General features: G+C 37.6%; 1 protein-coding gene across 5 annotated transcripts in view; it reads left to right on the plus strand.

Annotated features, from left to right (window-relative positions):
* The window catches only part of IFT88 (intraflagellar transport 88), a 174,550-nt gene that overhangs the window by 105,162 nt on the left and 47,077 nt on the right, over positions 1–22,311 (plus strand). For all 5 annotated transcript variants that reach the window (XM_077158807.1, XM_077158806.1, XM_077158805.1 and 2 more), the window contains one exon: positions 15,685–15,750. In XM_077158807.1, coding sequence (XP_077014922.1) covers positions 15,685–15,750 — 66 coding nt within the window. The remainder of the gene's footprint in view (positions 1–15,684; positions 15,751–22,311) is intronic.

A 22,311-nucleotide genomic window follows, 5' to 3' on the forward strand; every position in this document is an offset into this window, starting at 1 on the left:
GCTTTAATTTTATACATTTTTAATGTATTTTGTTTACTTCCTTTTCTAGATAATTATGCATATAAAGGTGTTCCAGTTGCAATTGCTTTATTAAAATAGTAGCTTTTGATTACATACATTTAAAGCACTATATGGAAAACATAGTAATTACTACATATAGAAACAGTTATGATTCTGAAGTGGATATGAATCATGTTTTCCAATACCACTATTAAAAACATGTTTCTGAAAGTTAACATGTAATTATTTTCACAAGTTAGCCATAGAAAAATAGGAATTCTGTATACAGTAATTTTTGTTTCTGTTTTCTACTCTCCTAATTTAGAAATGGCCTCATGTGCTCTGCCAAAAGTACTAGACATCTGAAGTCTCCACTTCCAATCCTAAGGAAAAATCCAGAACCAAATATTACTAGATATCTTGGTTTGTTTGTTCTATAATTGCTTTTATTACGTACTGTACTGATGACACATTATGAAGTATGCAGGAGCTAATTATCTTTGACTAACTGTGAAGTGAATGACAGGGTAAAATATCAGAGATTAAACTGGGAAATAAACATTAACAAATTTGTAATCCCTCTTGTAAAGCATAAAAATAACCCAGGACAAAGCCCTAACCAACGGTATTCCTGTAAAATCCTAAAGAATACCCAGGGCTCTAGACTATATTAAAGTTTCACTCACCAAGTTTATTTTCCAGAAACCTAGAACCTCCAGATGGTTCCTAGGCCATCCAGACCCTGAATGGGTTAACTGAAACCCATTTAACCTCTTTCTCCAAGAGCATCAACAAGTTGCATTTCCCTACCCCATAATGTCAACTCCCCTTTTCAACCTGAAGTTAGAATGGTTGTTGCCCAAATATCCCTAAAGATTGGAAGAAGGATCAAATGAGAGGGAGGCATTGTAATAGAGAAGATGGGATTTAACAAATGAGTGTGACTATTGAATCATTATAGCGATATTTCTTTTTAGTTTCCAGTGTCTTAGAGCAGCTAGAAGGAAATACCTGAAACTGTGGAACTGTAACCGATATCATACTTTGAAATTTGTTCTATAACTACTTGTTAAAGTATACTTTTAAATATATTGCTTTTTTAATATATATTTCACAATTAAAAAATGGTAAAAAATAAATAAATAAATAACCTAGGACAAAAAATTCTTCAGTCAAAGGAAGTACAAATTATGAAAAAATTGAGAGCATTCTTGTTCTAGTTCGTTAGCTGCCCAAATGCGACACACCAGAGATGGATTGGCTTTTAATAAAAGGGGATTTATTTCGTTAGTTCTTCAGAGGAAAGGCAGGTAACTTTTAACTGAGGTTCTTTCTTATGTGGGATCTCTGTTGATCTCTGCTGGTCTTCTCTCCAGGCCTCTGGGTTCCAACAACCTCCCTGGGGTGATTCCTTACTGAATCTCCAAAGGCCTGGGTTGAGCTGCAAGTGCTGAGCTGCTTGGGCTGTGCTACATTAAGTTCTCTTATTTAAGCACCAGCCAATTAAATCAAACATCATTCATTGCAGCAAGCATGCCTCCTAGCCAACTGCATATGTAATCAGCAACAGATGAGGTTCACACGCCATTGGCTCATGTCCATAGCAATAGATCTAGGCACCTTCACCTGGCCAAGTTGACAACTGCATCTAACTACTACAATTCTCAAGAGGTTTTGTAGGCGGTTTCTTTCTTTATCTCTATGCACTTCTTCAAAATGGCATCAGAAATATTTTCACATGTACTCAGCATAGCCCTCAAATCATTAAAGGATTGATCTTTTAACTTTACTTTATTTCCTGTTGGATGTACCATATGACTCTACTATATACATTTTATTTATATCATTGTGTGTTCTGAATTGGCTATGTTCCTTTCAATATCAGTTATATGTAAACTGTACATAGATATGAAATATTCTAAATGCTTTGAAGACATTGACCTGCCTGAGTTATTAAAGTACAGGTTAGAAGAAGAGAAGTTAACATTTATTGAGAACCTTCTGTATGCTAAATGCATCATATCTTTATTTCATTTGATTTTTACAGTAACTTTTAAGTGTTTGTACAGCCATCCCTGTTTTAGAATGAGATCCAAAGAGGTTCATAACTTATTTACTGAGATTTTAACAAAGATCTTTAACCCGGAAATCATTTTTCATATTCTTTGCTGCTACATGAAGGTAATTTATTATAAAACACACTGCTTTCTATCAAATTTTAATAGTTTAAAACAGAAACTACAAAAAAGCTTTTTTTCATTTTTTCCAACTAAATGGATGATATTGAAATTAATGTTAGTCTATTACCTGAATCACTTCATTTTAAAATGTATTCTTTGGGCTGCCATCTAGCCATCCTCTTCCTCTTTCTCCGCCGGTGGCGCTCCCGCCGCCATCTAGCCCCCTTCCTCCCCCTTCTCCACCGGAGGCGCTCCCGCCGCCATCTAGCCCTCCTCTTCCCCCTTCTCCGCCGGCGCTCCCGCCGCCATATAGCCCCCCCTTCCTCTTTCTCCGCCGGGGCTCCTGCCGCCATCTAGCCATCCTCTTCCCCCTTCTCCGCTGGCGCTCCCACCACCATCTTGCCCTTCTCTTTCCCCTTCTGCTCCGGCGGTGATGCATCCGCCATCTTATCCTTCCCTTTCTCCTCCTACTCCAGCGGCTCTCCAACCACCACCGTGCCCTCTTCCGCCTTCACCGGCTCCTCCACCACCGTCCTCGACAGCCTTGCCATCCTCACCTTTCCTCCTCCAGAACAGCTACTAAGGGAGTAGAAATGATACAGAACAGCTCCTGGAGCCACGACAAAGATCAAAAAGACAGCGTACCCCATGCTGGAACGCCTGACTGGCTGGGAGAACCCGCTCCGGTTAGATCGCCAAGGGGCGGGGCCTTCCCCGGGCGGGGTGGAAACCGGCCGGAGTCCCGCCTTTCCTCCTTCCCGGGTCAGCTGGGAGAAGTGGACAGGCGGTCCCCTCAAGCCGCGGCAGCTGGCGTCCCACCATGCGTGGCCCCCCGGACCAACTGAGAGAATTGGATTGGAAATCCCCAGGCCGCGGAGAATGGTGACCGGGGGGATCACTTCCAAACACGTGACTCCCTGGTCCGGCTGGGAACGGTGCACTCTCCCGGACCGCGGCGGCTGGCGCCCTCCCGCCACGCTTGGCGCCCCGGGCAGACTAGGAAATTCAGACGGGCGCTCTCCAGGGCTGCGGCGGCCGGCGACCCTCGCCGCGTTCGGACCCTCGGGGCGGCTGGCACTCTTCCAAGCCGCTTCGGCTGGGGAACCTCCCCCACAGCGAGAGTTTTCCAAAGTTAAAGGACCCTCAGCACCTTTTACTGGTGAGACCCGCAGACAAACGTGTGCCACAAGCGCCACCTACTGGGCAGGATAAGAAAAACAGAACCCAGAGATTTCACAGAAAAATCTTTCAACCTGTTCGGTCCAACACCCAGGAAAATCTGACTAAATGCCCAGACGCCAGCAGAAGATAACAGATCACACTCAGAAAATTGAAAATATGGCCCAGTCAAAGAAACAAACCAATAGTTCAAATGAGATACAGGAGCTGAGACAACTAATGCTGAATATACGAACAGAAATGGAAAACCTCTTCAAAAACGAAATCGATAAATTGAGGGAGGACATGAAGAAGACATGGGCTGAACAAAAAGAAGAAATAGAAAAACTGAAAAATCAAATCACAGAACTTATGGAAGTGAAGGATGAAATAGAAAAGATGGAAAAAACAATGGATACCTACAATGATAGATTTAAAGAGACAGAAGATAGAATTAGTGATTTGGAGGATGGAACATCTGAATTCCAAAAAGAAACAGAAACTATCGGGAAAAGAATGGAAAAATTTGAACATGGTATCAGGGAACTCAAGGACAATATGAACCACACAAATATACGTGTTGTGGGTGTCACAGAAGGAGAAGAGAAGGGAAAAGGAGGAGAAAAACTAATGGAAGACATTATCACTGAAAATTTCCCAACTCTTATGAAAGACCTAAAATTACAGATCCTAGAAGTGCAGCGCACCCCAAAGAGATTAGACCCAAATAGGCGTTCTCCAAGACACTTACTAGTTAGAATGTCAGAGGTCAAAGAGAAAGAGAGGATCTTGAAAGCAGCAAGAGAAAAACAATCCATCACATACAAGGGAAACCCAATAAGACTATATGTAGATTTCTCAGCAGAAACCATGGAAGCAAGAAGACAGTGGGATGATATATTTAAATTACTAAAAGAGAAAAACTGCCAACCAAGAATTCTATACCCCGCAAAATTGTCCTTCAAAAATGAGGGATAAATTAAAACATTCTCAGACAAAAAGTCACTGAGAGAATTTGTGACCAAGAGACCAGCTCTGCAAGAAATACTAAAGGGAGCACTAGAGTCAGATATGAAAAGACAGAAGAGAGAGGTATGGAGAAGAGTGTAGAAAGAAGGAACTCACATATGATATATAAAATAAAAAAGGCAAAATGGTAGAGGAAAATATTATCCAAACAGTAATAACACTAAATGTTAATGGACTGAATTCCCCAATCAAAAGACATAGACAGGCAGAATGGATTAAAAAACAGGATCCTTCTATATGCTGTCTACAGGAAACACATCTTAGACCCAAAGATAAACATAGGTTGAAAGTGAAAGGTTGGGAAAAGATATTTCATGCAAATAACAACCAGAAAAGAGCAGGAGTGGCTATACTAATATCCAACAAATTAGACTTCAAATGTAAAGCAGTTAAAAGAGACAAAGAAGGACACTATATACTAATAAAAGGAAAAATTAAACAAGAAGACATAACAATCATAAATATTTACGCACCGAACCATAATGCCCCAAAATATGTGAGGAATACACTGCAAACACTGAAAAGGGAAATAGACACATATGTCATAATAATTGGAGACTTCAATTCACCACTCTCATCAATGGACAGAACATCTAGACAGAGGATCAATAAAGAAATAGAGAATCTGAATATTACTATAAAGGAGCTAGACTTAACAGACATTTATAGGACATTACATCCCACAACAGCAGGATACACCTTTTTCTCAAGTGCTCATGGATCATTCTCAAAGATAGACCATATGCTGGGTCACAAAGCAAGTCTTAATAAATTTAAAAAGATTGAAATCATACTCAACACTTTTTCGGATCATAAAGGAATGAAGTTGGAAATCAATAATAGATGGAGTGCCAGAAAATTCACAAACACGTCAGGCTCAACAACACACTCTTAAACAACGAGTGGGTCAAAGAAGAAGTTGTAAGAAAAATCAGTAAATACCTCGAGGCGAATGAAAATGAATACACAACATATCAAAACTTATGGGATGCAGCAAAGGCAGTGCTAAGAGGGAAATTTATTGCCCTAAATGCCTATATCAGAAAAGGAGAAAAGGCAAAAATGCAGGAATTAACTGTCCACTTGGAAGAACTGCAGAAAGAACAGCAAACTAATCCCAAAGCAAGCAAAAGGAAAGAAATAACAAAGATTAGAGCAGAAATAAATGAAATTGAAAACATGAAAACAATAGAGAAAATCAATAAGACCAGAATTTGGTTCTATGAGAAAATCAATAAGATTGATGGGCCCTTAGCAAGATTGACAAAAAGTAGAAGAGAGAGGGTGCAAATAAATAAGATCAGAAATGGAAGAGGAGACATAACCACTGACCTCACAGAAATAAAGGAGGTAATAACAGGATACTATGAACAACTTTACGCTAATAACTACAACAATTTAGATGAAATGGACGGGTTCCTGGAAAGACATGAACAACCAACTTTGACTCAAGAAGAAATAGATGACCTCAACAAACCAATCACAAGTAAAGAAATTGAATTAGTCATTCAAAAGCTTCCTAAAAAGAAAAGTCCAGGACCTGACGGCTTCACATGTGAATTCTATCAAACATTCCAGAAAGAATTAGTACCAACTCTCCTCAAACTCTTCAAAAAAATCGAAGTGGAGGGAAAACTACCTAATTCATTCTATGAAGCCAACATCACCCTCATACCAAAACCAGGCAAAGATATTACAAAAAAAGAAAACTACAGACCAATCTCTCTAATGAATATAGATGCAAAAATCCTCAATAAAATTCTAGCAAATTGTATCCAACAACACATTAAAAGAATTATACATCATGACCAAGTAGGATTCACCCCAGGTATGCAAGGATGGTTCAACATAAGAAAATCAATTAATGTAATACACCATATCAACAAATCAGAGCAGAAAAATCACATGATCATCTCAATTGATGCAGAGAAAGCATTTGACAAGATTCAACATCCTTTCCTGTTGAAAACACTTCAAAAGATAGGAATACAAGGGAACTTCCTTAAAATGATAGAGGGAATGTATGAAAAACCCACAGCTAATATCATCCTCAATGGGGAAAAATTGAAAACTTTCCCCCTAAGATCAGGAACAAGACAAGGATGTCCACTATCACCACTATTATTCAACATCATGTTGGAGGTTCTAGCCAGAGCAATTAGACAAGAAAAAGAAATACAAGGCATCAAAATTGGAAAGGAAGAAGTAAAACTATCACTGTTTGCAGACGATATGATACTATACGTCGAAAACCCGGAAAAATCCACAACAAAACTACTAGAGCTAATAAATGAGTACAGCAAAGTAGCAGGTTACAAGATCAACATTCAAAAATCTGTAGCATTTCTAGCAGGGGTTCCAAGATGGCGGCTTAGTAAGGTATGTGCGTCTTAGTTCCTCCGACTCCAAATCAACTAATAGGTGAACAGAAACAGTGCAGAACAGCTCCCGGGGCTACGACAGGGAATGGACACACAGCGTAACCCAGTCTGGACTGGCTAGTCTGACTGCGAGACTAGGCTGCGGTGAGATACCGAGCAGCGCGCGATTTCCCGAGCAGTGGCAGCTGCGGCGGTCAGAGATACTCCCTCCCTTCTTCCCGGGCCGGCTGAGAATCTCGGAGAGGCAAGTTTTCCAAGCCGAGGCGGCCGGCGCCTCTCTTTTGCAGGCGGCTTCGAGTCTCGGCTTCGAGTCTGCGGCTACGAGTCTCGGATCGGAGAGCTATCCAAAGTCTGGACTGGCTAGTCTGACTGCGAGACTCGGCTGCGGTGAGACCCCCGAGCGGCGCACGATTTCCCGAGCAGCGGCAGCTGCGGCGGTCGGAGATACTCCCTCCCTCCTTCCCGGGCCAGCTGAGAGTCTCGGAGAGGCAAATTTCCCAAGCCGAGGCGGCCGGCGCCCCTCTTTTGCGGGCGGCTTCGAGTCTCGGCTTCGAGTCCTCGGCTACGAGTCTCGGATCACAGGGCTATCCAAGCCACGGTGCCCCCCCCCCCCCGCGGGAAGCTTCCTGGTCCGGTGGGAAACCCCCCAGGCCCGCTGCGGCCGGGGACCAGCCACAGGGTCCCCTCAAGCCGCGGCAGCTGACGCCCCCCCCACGCGTGGCCCCTGAACCAACGGAGAGAATTGGATCGGAAAACCCCAGGCCGCGGAGATTGGTGACCGGGGGGGACCCATTCCAAACACTTAAGAGAAACGTGTGCCACGTGCGCCACCTACTGGGTAAGATAAGAGAAACAGATCCCAGAGATTTCACAGAAAAATCTTACAACCTTGCTGGGTCCGACACCCAGAGAAATCTGAATAAATGCCGAGATGCCAGCAGCAGAAGATAACTGTCCATGTTCAAAAGATTGAGAATATGGCCCAGTCAAAGGAACAAACCAATAGCTCAAATGAGATACAAGAGCTGAGACAACTAATGCTGAATATACGAACAGAAATGGAAAACCTCTTCAAAAATGAAATCGATAAATTGAGGGAGGACATGAAAGGACATGTGCTGAACATAAAGAAGAAATAGAAAAATTGAAAAAACAAATCACAGAACTTATGGAAGTGAAGGATAAAGTAGCAAAGATGGAAAAAATAATGGATACCTACAATGATACATTTAAAGAGACAGAAGATAGAATTAGTGATTTGGAGGATGGAACATCTGAATTCCAAAAACAAACAGAAACTATCAGGAAAAGAATGGAAAAATTTGAACATGGTATCAGGGAACTCAAGGACAATATGAACTGCACAAATATACATGTTGTGGGTGTCCCAGAAGGAGAAGAGAAGGGAAAAGGAGGAGAAAAACTAATGGAAGAAATTATCACTGAAAATTTCCCAACTCTTATGAAAGACCTAAAATTACAGATCCTAGAAGTGCAGTGCACCCCAAAGAGATTAGACCCAAATAGGCGTTCTCCAAGACACTTACTAGTTAGAATGTCAGAGGTCAAAGAGAAAGAGAGGATCTTGAAAGCAGCAAGAGAAAAACAATCCATCACATACAAGGGAAACCCAATAAGACTATGTGTAGATTTCTCAGAAGAAACCATGGAAGCAAGAAGACAGTGGGATGATATATTTAAATTACTAAAAGAGAAAAACTGCCAACCAAGACTCCTATATCCAGCAAAATTATCCTTCAAAAATGAGGGAGAAATTAAAACATTCTCAGACAAAAAGTCACTGAGAGAATTTGTGACCAAGAGACCAGCTCTGCAAGAAATACTAAAGGGAGCACTAGAGTCAGATATGAAAAGACAGAAGAGAGAGGTATGGAGAAGAGTGTAGAAAGAAGGAAAATCAGATATGATATATATAATACAAAAGACAAAATTGTAGAGGAAAATATTATCCAAACAATAATAACACTAAATGTCAATGGACTAAATTCCCCAATCAAAAGACATAGATCGGCAGAATGGATTAAAAAACAGGATCCTTCTATATGTTGTCTACAGGAAACACATCTTAGACCCAAAGATAAACATAGGTTGAAAGTGAAAGGTTGGGAAAAGATATTTCATGCAAATAACAACCAGAAAAGAGCAGGAGTGGCTATACTAATATCCAACAAATTAGACTTCAAATGTAAAGCAGTTAAAAGAGACAAAGAAGGACACTATATACTAATAAAAGGAACAATTAAACAAGAAGACATAACAATCATAAATATTTATGCACCGAACCAGAATGCCCCAAAATACGTGAGGAATACACTGCAAACACTGAAAAGGAAATAGACTCATATACCATAATAGTTGGAGACTTCAATTCACCACTCTCATTAATGGACAGAATATCTAGACAGAGGATCAATAAAGAAATAGAGAATCTGAATATTACTATAAATGAGCTAGACTTAACAGACATTTATAGGACATTACATCCCACAACAGCAGGGTACACCTTTTTCTCAAGTGCTCATGGATCATTCTCAAAGATAGACCATATGCTGGGTCACAAAGCAAGTCTTAATAAATTTAAAAAGATTGAAATCATACACAACACTTTCTCGGATCATAAAGGAATGTAGTTGGAAATCAATAATAGGCGGAGTGCCAGAAAATACACAAATACGTGGAGGCTCAACAACACACTCCTAAACAACGAGTGGGTCAAAGAAGAAATTGCTAGAGAAATTAGCAAATACCTCAAGGCGAATGAAAATGAAAACACAACATATGAAAACTTATGGGACGTAGCAAAGGCAGTGCTAAGAGGGAAATTTATTGCCCTAAATGCCTATATCAGAAAAGGAGAAAAGGCAAAAATTCAGGAATTAACTATCCATTTGGAAGAACTGGAGAAAGAACAGCAAGCTAATCCCAAAGCAAGCAAAAGGAAAGAAATAACAAAGATTAGAGCAGAAATAAATGAAATTGAAAACATGAAAACAATAGAGAAAATCAATAAGGCCAGAAGTTGGTTCTATGAGAAAATCAATAAGATTGATGGGCCCTTAGCAAGATTGACAAAAAGAAGAAGAGAGAGGATGCAAATAAATAAGATCAGAAATGGAAGAGGAGACATAACTACTGACCTCACAGAAATAAAGGAGGTAATAACAGGATACTATGAACAACTTTACGCTAATAAATACAACAATTTAGAGGAAATGGACGGGTTCCTGGGAAGACATGAACAACCAACTTTGACTCAAGAAGACATAGATGACCTCAACAAACCAATCACAAGTAAAAAAATTGAATCAGTCATTCAAAAGCTTCCTAAAAAGAAAAGTCCAGGACCTGACGGCTTCACATGTGAATTCTATCAAACATTCCAGAAAGAATTAGTACCAAATCTCCTGAAACTCTTCAAAAAAATTGAAGCGGAGGGAAAACTACCTAATTCATTCTATGAAGCCAACATTACCCTCATACCAAAACCAGGCAAAGATATTACAAGAAAAGAAAACTACAGGCCGATCTCTCTAATGAATATAGATGCAAAAATCCTCAATAAAATCCTAGCAAATCGTATCCAACAACACATTGAAAGAATTATTCATCATGACCAAGTAGGATTCATCCCAGGTATGCAAGGATGGTTCAATATAAGAAAATCAATTAATGTAATACACCATATTAACAAATCAAAACAGAAAAATCATATGATCATCTCAATTGATGCAGAGAAGGCATTTGACAAGATTCAACATCCTTTCCTGTTGAAAACACTTCAAAGGATAGGAATACAAGGGAACTTCCTTAAAAGGATAGAGGGAATATATGAAAAACCCACAGCTAATATCATCCTCAATGGGGAAAAATTGAAAACTTTCCGCCTACGATCAGGAACAAGACAAGGATGTCCACTATCACCACTATTATTCAACATTGTGTTGGAGGTTCTAGCCAGAGCAATTAGACAAGAAAAAGAAATACAAGGCATCAAAATAGGAAAGGAAGAAGTAAAACTATCACTGTTTGCAGACGATATGATACTATACGTCGAAAACCTGGAAAAATCCACAACAAAACTATTAGAGCTAATAAATGAGTACAGCAAAGTAGCAGGTTACAAGATCAACATTCAAAAATCTGTAGCATTTCTCTACACTAGCAATGAACAAGCAGAGGGGAAATCAAGAAACGAATCCCATTTACAATTGCAACTAAAAGAATAAAATACCTAGGAATAAATTTAACTAAAGAGACAAAAAACCTATATAAAGAAAACTACAAAAAACTGCTAAAAGAAATCACAGAAGACCTAAATAGAAGGAAGGGCATACCGTGTTCATGGATTGGAAAACTAAATATAGTTAAGATGTCAATCCTACCTAAATTGATTTACAGATTCAATGCAATACCAATCAAAATCCCAACAACTTATTTTTCAGAAATAGAAAAACCAATAAGCAAATTTATCTGGAAGGGCAGGGTGTCCCGAATTGCTAAAAACATCTTGAGGAAAAAAAACGAAGCTGGAGGTCTCACGCTGCCTGACTTTAAGGCATATTATGAAGCCGCAGTGGTCAAAACAGCATGGTATTGGCATAAAGATAGATATATCGACCAATGGAATCGAATAGAGTGCTCAGATATAGACGCTCTCATCTATGGACATTTGATCTTTGATAAGGCAGTCAAGCCAACTCACCTGGGACAGAACAGTCTCTTCAATAAATGGTGCCTAGAGAACTGGATATCCATATGCAAAAGAATGAAAGAAGACCCATATCTCACACCCTACACAAAAGTTAACTCAAAATGGATCAAAGATCTAAACATTAGGTCTAAGACCATAAAACAGTTAGAGGAAAATGTAGGGAGATATCTTATGTATCTTACAATTGGAGGCAGTTTTATGGACCTTACACCGAAAGCAAGAGCACTGAAGAAGGAAATAAATAAATGGGAACTCCTCAAAATTAAACACTTTTGTGCATCAAAGAACTTCATCAAGAAAGTAGAAAGACAGCCTACACAATGGGAATCAATATTTGGAAACGACATATCAGATAAAGGTCTAGTATCCAGAATTTATAAAGAGATTGTTCAACTCAACAACAAAAAGACAGCCAACCCAATTACAAAATGGGAAAAACACTTGAATAGACACCTCTCAGAGGAGGAAATACAAATGGCCAAAAGGCACATGAAGAGATGCTCAATGTCCCTGGCCATTAGAGAAATGCAAATCAAAACCACAATGAGATATCATCTCACACCCACCAGAATGGCCATTATCAATAAAACAGAAAATGACAAGTGCTGGAGAGGTTGTGGACAAAGAGGCACACTTATCCACTGTTGGTGGGAATGTCAAATGGTGCAACCACTGTGGAAGGCAGTTTGGCAGTTCCTCAAAAAGCTGAATATAGAATTGCCATACGACCCAGCAATACCATTGCTGGGAATCTACTCAAAGGAATTAAGGGCAAAAACTCAAACGGACATTTGCACACCAATGTTTATAGCAGCGTTATTTACAATTGCAAAGAGATGGAAACAGCCAAAATGTCCATCAACAGACGAGTGGCTAAACAAACTGTGGTATATACATACGATGGAATATTTTGCAGCTTTAAGGCAGGATAAACTTATGAAGCACGTAATAACATGGATGGACCTAGAGAACATTATGCTAAGTGAGTCTAGCCAAAAACTAAAAGACAAATACTGTATGGTCCCAATGATGTGAATCGACACTTGAGAATAAACTTGGAATATGTCATTGGTAACAGAGTTCAGCAGGAGTTAGAAACAGGGTAAGATAATGGGTAATTGGAGCTGATGGGATACAGACCGTGCAATAGGACTAGATACAAAAACTCAAAAATGGACAGCACAATAATACCTAATTGTAAAGTAATCATGTTAAAACACTGAATGAAGCTGCATCCGAGCTATAGGTTTTTGTTTTGTTTTGTTTTGTTTTGTTTTGTTCTTACTATTATTACTTTTATTTTTTTTCTCTATATTAACATTCTATATCTTTTTCGGTTATATAGCTAGTTCTTCTAAACCGATGCAAATGTACTAAGAAACGATGATCATGCATCTATGTGATGATGTTAAGAATTACTGATTGCATATGTAGAATGGTATGATTTCTAAAAAAAAAAAAAAAAATGGTCAGCACAATACTACCTAATTGTAATGTAATTATGTTAAAACACTGAATGAAGCTGCATCTGAGCTATAGTTTTTTTTTCTTATATATTTTTGTACTTTTTATTTTTATTTTTATTTTCTCTCTATATTACCATTTTATTTCTTTTTCTGTTGTCTTGCTATTTCTTTCTCTAAATCAATGCATATGTACTAAGAAATGATGACCATACATCTATGTGATGATATTAAGAATTACTGATTGCATATGTAGAATGGAATGATTTCTAAATGTTGTGTTAATTAATTTTTTTTAATTAAAAAAAAAAAGCTTTCACCAAAGGGGGAAAAAAAATCTGCAGCATTTCTATACACTAGTAATGAATAAGCTGAGGGGAAATCAAGAAACGAATCCCATTTACAATTGCAATTAAAAGAATAAAATACCTAGGAATAAATTTAACTAAAGAGACAAAAAACCTATATAAAGAAAACTACAAAAAACTGCTAAAAGAAATCACAGAAGACCTAAGTAGATGGAAGGGCATACCGTGTTCATGGATTGGAAGACTAAATATAGTTACGATGTCAATCCTACCTAAATTGATTTACAGATTCAATGCAATACCAATCAAAATCCCAACAACTTATTTTTCAGAAATAGAAAAACCAATAAGCAAATTTATCTGGAGGGGCAGGGTGCCCCGAATTGCTGAAAACATCTTGAGGAAAAAAACGAAGCTGGAGGTCTCACGCTGCCTGACTTTAAGGCATATTATGAAGCCGCAGTGGTCAAAACAGCATGGTATTGGCATAAAGATAGATATATCGACCAATGGAATCGAATAGAGTGCTCAGATATAGACGCTCTCATCTATGGACATTTGATCTTTGATAAGGCAGTCAAGCCAACTCACCTGGGACAGAACAGTCTCTTCAATAAATGGTGCCTAGAGAACTGGATATCCATATGCAAAAGAATGAAAGAAGACCCATATCTCACACCCTACACAAAAGTTAACTCAAAATGGACAAAGATCTAAACATTAGGTCTAAGACCATAAAACACTTAGAGGAAAATGTAGGGAGATATCTTATGAAACTTACAATTGGAGGCGGTTTTATGGACCTTAAACCTAAAGCAAGAACACTGAAGAAGGAAATAAACAAATGGGAGCTCCTCAAAATTAAACACTTTTGTGCACCAAAGAACTTCATCAAGAAAGTAGAAAGACAGCCTACACAATGGGAGACAATATTTGGAAATGACATGTCAGATAAAGGTCTAGTATCCAGAATTTATAAAGAGATTGTTCAACTCAACAACAAAAAGATAGCCATCCCAATTACAAAATGGGAAAAAGACTTGAACAGACACCTACCAGAAGAGGAAATACAAATGGCCAAAAGGCACATGAAGAGATGCTCAATGTCCCTGGCCATTAGAGAAATGCAAATCAAAACCACAATGAGATATCATCTCACACCCACCAGAATGGCCATTATCAACAAAACAGAAAATGACAAGTGCTGGAGAGGATGTGGACAAAGAGGCACACTTATCCACTGTTGGATAACAAATGGTGGGAATGTCAAATGGTGCAACCACTGTGGAAGGCAGTTTGGCGGTTCCTCAAAAAGCTGAATATAGAATTACCATACGACCCAGCAATACCATTGCTGGGTATCTACTCAAAGGACTTAAGGGCAAAGACACAAATGGACTTTTGCACACCAATGTTTATAGCAGCATTACTTACAATTGCAAAGAGATGGAAACAGCCAAAATGTCCATCAACAGACGAGTGGCTAAACAAACTGTGGTATATACATACGATGGAATATTTTGCAGCTTTAAGACAGGATAAACTTATGAAGCATGTAATAACATGGATGGACCTAGAGAACATTATGCTGAGTGAGTCTAGCCAAAAACTAAAGGACAAATACTGTAGGGTCCCACTGATGTGAACCGACATTCGAGAATAAACTTGGAATATGTCATTGGTAACAGAGTCCAGCAGGAGTTAGAAACAGGGTAAGATAATGGGTAATTGGAGCTGAAGGGATACAGACTGTGCAACAGGACTAGATACAAAAACTCAAAAATGGACAGCACAATAATACCTAAATGTAAAATAATCATGTTAAAACACTGAATGAAGCTGCAACTGAGCTATAGGTTTTTTTTGTTTGTTTGTTTGTTTGTTTGTTTTTACTATTATTATTACTTTTATTTTTTTCTCTATATTAACATTCTATATCTTTTTCTGTTGTGTTGCTAGTTCTTCTAAACCCATGCAAATGTACTAAGAAACGATGATCATTCATCTATGTGATGATGTTAAGAATTACTGATTGCATATGTAGAATGGTATGATTTCTAAATGTTGGGTTAATTACTTTTTTTCCGTTAATTAATAAAAAAACATCTATTCTTTGGTCATCTAGAATAATTTTTGCTTTAAAATTTAGGAAATTGAATGGCTTTTACGTTTTTGCCACTGAAATATGTATGAAGTGTAACTAAGTTTCAGTATCATCCATTTATATCTGCTATAGCCCCTTTTCTAATTATTATTTTATCTGTAAAAGTTATATATATGTACACACACACACACTAGTGATAAACATGAAGCCCTTCATACCAAACTGTTAAAGTTTGTCAAAAGTACACTGGATTAAAATTGGTAGTTTTCTGAGTCCTATTAATTTCTACAATCTTCTACTGTGTTATAATTTTTCTTTTTTGTTTATAGGTAACTACCAAAAAGCATTAGATACTTACAAAGATATTCATAGAAAATTTCCAGAAAATGTTGAGTGTAAGTAAGATTGTATTTTGTAACTTTTATATGTTCTCATATTTGATGTTTGAATTTATAAAATTTACATTTGCTACAATAATTGCATGTATGAGTACCAAGCCATAATTTCTAGTACATATGTTTATGTGTTTTTAGGGCTAGAAAATTTGACTATAAAAGTACTTTTTTGTAGGAATTTAGTTTTTAATGAATTTGAGTATACCACTGAATTCTTAATAGAAAAAAAAGTCCATATTTTAAAGTTTTATGAAATTTTCAGAATAAACTTATAATAAATAAATTTATTTATAAATTTATTATTTATAAACTTAAAATAATAAATAAATAAATAAAAAACTAGTGATTTTATTTAAATCATTAGGACTGCATTTGTTTGTTTCCTAATATGTGTGCTCAGTCATTCACTAGACATTTTAAAAATTCTGTTTTGTGTGAGGCACTGGGTAATACACTGAGTTATAAAAATTATATTTATCATTTATATCCTGTCTTGTTCCTTAAACTTTTGTAATGGCTTACAGAGTTAAAATATAAAAGATTACTTAAAGGAGAAAAAGTGAGGGAGAATATATAAAAGAAGAATGAGGGAAAGAAAATAAGATGAAGGCAGATATGAATCTTGGAAACCTAATCCCATTGCCAAAAGTGGGCTCTAAGCTTTTTAGCAGCCAATGCAATTAAAAAAAGAAGACACACCCTCTACCTTGGAGGAACCTATAAACTAGTGGAGGATGCATTAATAAGTGATGACAGTGCAGAACAATAAATGAAGTATCCTATAAGTTATCAAATTTAGAGTGTAATTGCCATGAATGTTTTCTGTTTGATTTTTTATTCAGTCTAAATAAAGTTTATATAAACTGGTGTTTTGTAGAAAAGGCATTTTAAACTATCCATTATCATACAACTTTTTGAAGTTTAAGAAATGCTTTTAGTTTATGAAAATAGAAAACTAATAATCTTGCTGATTCTCATGGAAAATGATTTTTTTTTTGCTATTAGTTATTTCCCTTCTAAAAAGTTAGCTTTAGAGAAAATAGTCATTTATTCACAACCTGTTACACAATACATTTGATGCAATTTACAGTAGTAGAGTGAAGTATTGACAACAACAAAATCAGGATCAAGGCGAATACAAAACAAAGTACATTTATATGCCATATATTCCCACTATCCTGTAAATTTGCCTCTAAATAGCCAGGTAGCCAAAGGAAAGAAGGCAAATTACAATCAGTTTTATAATGTTTACTCTTCAGAAGGATATAAAAAACAATTCTTCAGAGAGAAGAAAAAATTGTCCAACTCTTAATTAATTCATGTGGAGAGACAGATATGGTTAATATGATCATTGAAAGATGTAGAATATACTTTGTTTCATAACATCCCTGCAGCAAATGAAACAAAATATCTGGAAATACTATTTTTAAAAAATTTGTCCTTCAATGAAAATGGACAGCAAAACAACAAAATAGGATTCAGTAAAGATAGATCTTTTCTGAGCTAAATTTTATATTGACTCAGCCTGATCCAGGGATTAGATGCTTGCACTGCATGTTCCTTAAATAATTTCACACTAATATTTCTCTTAATTAGGCTTTTGATAAAAGTCCAATGACAGATATCTCACTCTTCTGGCCTTTTGTAGTGGCTTAAGAGCAAGGTGTTTTGTAATATCTAGGAGAAGATTCATTAACAATGGAATGGTGGTTCCCAAGTGCCTGTCAGGAAACAGGCAAAATGGGAATTATTTATAGAATTTTTTAAAGTACAAATTTGCTATGTGGCCCAGTTATCTATTTTTTCCTTTTTTTTTTTTTTTTTTTTTTTGTTGGTTGATTTCAATGTGATTCTCAAGCTCTGTCACATTAAGGAACTAGTGCTTTCAAGATTAAATGAGAAAGAGCCATAGTGGTTTTTTTGTGTGTGTGAAAAGTAAGCAGCCTAACTCCATCACAGTCTGTAAGGCAAAGGGGTTTCTCAACCATGGAACTATTGATATTTGGAACTTAATAATTCTATGTTATGGGAGGTTATCTTGTGCATTGTAGGATGTTTTGCAACATCCCTGGCCTCTATTCCCCAGTTACCAGTAGCACCTCCCCAGTGTGACAACCAGAAATGTCTCCAGACATTGCCTAATGTCCCCCGCGGGACAAAATCAGCCTCACCCCACCCCCCACCCCTAGAACAATGCAGTAGCTATAGCACCTGGGTCCTGGGCCAGTAAGAGAATATTTTCAAGCAAGATCAAATTTTTTCATTATGAAAAGTTTAAGATTTACTTTTTAAAAAATAAATAAATGGGGATTTAGGGCCCTCACTGATCAAGATGGAGGACTGAGATGCTTCAGAGCTCTGTACCTCCACAGAAGTCTTGAGCAACAAGAAAGAACTGGCAGAAACATTTTTCTCAAAGCTCCAGAACACAACTCCAATAACAGGACAAGTACCAAACCAGGAAAAAGGCTACTTAAAAACAGTAGGATCTCATGACACTCTGGCATGCTCTCAGTATGGGTCCATGGTCCCAGTTCTGGAGGGAACAGAGAAACCTTCCTGCACATACTAGGATCATGTATGTCTAGCCCAGTCTTTCTGGTGGTGGCCTGAGGATTTTCTGTCCATGAGTGTAGAAGGCAGCTTACCAAGCTCTCCTACAGAACAGTATTGGGAAAGCACTCAAGATATGCTGCTTGAGGCAATGTATTACTGGCTGTGGGACATACAGTACAGTGCCTGAAACTGTGCGGAAACTTCTTCCTAGAGAAGAGAAGACATCCAAGGTTATAAATGGGGGAATTCCCAGGCTCAGACATGCATGCAAAAGACAAAGCAGAAAGGATCAGGGAGGCCCCTATGCTTTGGCATGAAACTATTCTCTAAACTCATTGTATGGATAAGCCCCAAAGGAGAGAACTTCCACAGAGGTAAGACTGGAAAAGGTGGTTTTTATTTATTTTTGTTAGCTCCTAGCATTCAAGGAAAGTCTTTTATCTGTATACAAGCTAAAGGAACACTGTCTAAATTCCAGTGACAACACATTATAGTTCAAAATGTCCAGGTTTCAACAAAAGGTTACAAAACATATAAAAAAGCAAGAAATCATGGCCCAGGCAGAGGAGAAGATTAAAGCACTTGAAACCATCAACAAGGAGGACCAGACCCTGGGATATACCAGGGTTTAACAAAAAGAGATGGAAATTATGAGGAGAAACTAAATAGAGCTGAAGACCACAGTAACAGAAATTTAAAAATTCCCTAGAGTGATTCAGTAGCAGATTGGAACTGGCAGGAGAAAGAATCAGTGAACTTGAAGATAAAACCATTGAAATCATCCAGTCTGAGAAGCAGAAAAAAGAAAGGATGAAGAAAAGTAAACAGAGACTGAGGCATCTGCGGAGCACTACTAAGTGTACAATATTGTGGGAATTCCAGAAAGAGAAGAAAAAAAGCAGAGAGAACATTCAAAGAAATAATTGCTTAAAACTCCCCACATTTAACAAAAGATATGGATATACGTATCCAGTATGCATGAGTTCCAAACAAAATAAATATAAATAGACCCATGCCACAACATATAGTCAGCTGTTGAATAGCAGAGATAAAGAGGAAATTCTGAAAGCCACAAGAGAAAAATAATGTGTCACGTATAAGGGCACCCTAGTACGATTAAGTGCTGATTTCTCATTTGAAACCATGGAGGCACGAGGATAGTGGGATGGAATATTTAAAGTGCTAAAAGCAAAAAATTGCCAACCAAAAATTCTTTTCTCAGCAAAACTGTTTGTCAAAGATGACGGAGACAGAGACCCTCTTTTGTTGCTCAGATGTGGCCTCTTGCTAAGCCAACTTGTCAGGTGAACTCATTGCCCTCTCCCTCCATGTGACATGACTCCCAGGGGTGTAAATCTCCCTGGCAACATGGGACAGGATGAGGTGGGATCTGGCATCAAGGGATTGGGAAAGCCTTCTTGACTGACCATAAGGGGCAAGAGAGAAACATGAAAATAAAATTTCAGTGGCTGAGAGATTTCAGAGTCAAGAGGTTATCCATATGCATTATATGGATATCCATTTTTAGTTTATGGTATATTGGAGTGGCTGGAAGGAAGTACCTAAAACTGTTGAGTTGTGTTCTAGTAGCCTTGATTCTTGAAGACAATTATATAAATCACAAAGTGTCTGTGTGATTGTAAAAACCTTGTGCCTGATGCACCTTTTATCCAGGGTATGGACAGATGAGTAAAAAATATGGATAAAAAATAAATAATAGGTGGGGTATAACGGATAAAATAAATTGAGTAGATGGAAGTACTAGTGGTCAAAGAGAAGGAGGGTTAAGGGCTACGGGATGTATGAATTTTTTCTTTCTTTTTCTTTTTCTGGAGTGATACAAATGTTCTAAAAATTATCATGGTGATTAATATACAACTATGTGATGATACTGTGAGCCATTAATTGTACACCATGTATGTGCGTGAAGATAGATTTGTCAATAAAAATATTTTTTAAAAAAAACAAAACCAAGTTACTGTATATGCTGAATGCATTTAATTTGGTTCAGGGTTCTCCTTTATCTTTTATGGCTTATTTTGTTCAGCAAACCAAGTAAATAAAAATGAATTATATGGGGTAGGCCATGGTGGCTTAGCAGGCAGAGTTCTCACCTTCCGTGCCAGAGACCTGGGTTCAAGTCCCAGTGCCTGCCCATGCCAAAAAAAAAGGAATTATGTTGGAAAAAAATAAGGGAGAGATTAACACATTCCCAGATAAACAAAAGCTGAGAGAGTTTGTCATCACTGGGCTGGATCTGCTAAAGATGCTAAAAAGAATTCTGCAGATTGAAAGGAAAGGACAATAGATAATAGACCAGAGCCACAAGAAGAAATAAAAATCTCTGATAAGGGTGACAACATGGGAAAATATAAATGTCAGTACTATTTCAATTTTGGTTTGTAACTGCACTTTTTACTTCCTTAAAGATCTAAAAGGCAAATATGTAAAATGTAATGATAAATCAGTAGTTAGGACTCATAATGCATAAACTTATAATTTGTGACAAAATTTACATAGAGGTGGGGGAGATGGAGGGATATAGGAATATAGTTTGTGTATACTATTGAGGTTAAACTGAAATCAAAGCAAACAAGTTGTGTATAGATTTAGAATCTTAAATTTGAGCCCTATGGTAACTACAAAGAAAATAACAGGGAATGTGCAAGCTCACAGAGACAGAAATTAAGAGTGCAGCTTGCCAGGGGCGAATGGTAGGGGAATAGGGAGTTAATGCATAATGGGTATAGGATTTTTGTTTGGATAGATGGGAAAGTTTTAGTAATGGAAATTGGAGAGAGTACCATAACATAGTAAATGTGATTAATCCCCCAAATGATATCCTTGGGAATGGTTGAGATGAGAAAGTTTTGGTTGTATGTATGTTCCAGCAAGTAAAAAAAAGAGCAACTAAAGAGACAAGGACAATTAAAGCAATACATGATCCTGGATGGGATCTAATAAGGGAAGAAAGAAGGCTCAAACAAACATTTTTGGAACCTATTTAAATTGTAATAGTCTATAAGCTTTATATCAGTGTTGAATTTCTTGAACTTGATACATGCACATAAGGTGAATACATAAATGATTACCTTATTCTTAGGAAATGTACATGGCAGTATTAAGTGTTCAGGGAGCATGATGTATATAACCTACACTCAAGTGTTCAAAAAATGAACAGACAGAAAGAATGATATGGCATAAGTGGCAAAATGTTAATATTGATGGATCTAGATATCTGGGGGGATAGGGGTTTCTTGTAGTTTTTTGTGTAGGATTGTTATTATTTTTGTAACTGTCCTGTAAGTTTCAAAGTATTTCAAAAAGAAGAGCTAAAAGTAATCAATCAATCACTGATTGTGCCACAACTTCTATTTCCTGATACCTTTAATTCCTAGGATTCAGAGTAAAAAGCCACTGGCTTGGGAAGGTTACCAGTGAACTCTGAGAAAGTAGTTTCATTAAAGTGATGAAAGCAGAAGAAAAATTGCAGCAGGGTTACAATGTAAATGCCAAGTGAAGAGATGGGTAACACTTCTGTGCAGTTTGTGGTTAAAGGAAGGAGAAGGGATGGTGATTTCTAAAAAATGTAGTAGAGCCTGGGTGAACTTCTTCTTTTAAGGACGAGAAGAATTGAACATTCTTGTTGACCAAGAGGACCCAGTAGAAAGGAAAAATTGAAAATGTGCAAGGGAAGGAATATCGATGGAACAAAGAGGTGGAAGGTAATGGAATGAACAAAATACAGGGAAGAGAGGTTAAATATTGAAAATTGCTTGATACAACTCATGCCAGACAAAAGTTAAAACTCAGCCTACCCGAGCAGGAGAAGGACATTTGACCAGTAGCCTTGTAGCCCAAGAACAGGGTCATGAGCAAGCCACCCGACACAAAGTCTGGATAGAGCTCTCCTCATTTTCAGCCTGAGTTAGCAGGAAAATGTCAGCAAGGAGCTGTGAAAAATGCTGTTTAACAAAGGAGATGTAAATAATTGCAATGACCCAG

This window comes from Tamandua tetradactyla, chromosome 4, assembly GCF_023851605.1.
Source record: "Tamandua tetradactyla isolate mTamTet1 chromosome 4, mTamTet1.pri, whole genome shotgun sequence".
Taxonomy (NCBI): Eukaryota; Metazoa; Chordata; class Mammalia; order Pilosa; family Myrmecophagidae; genus Tamandua; species Tamandua tetradactyla.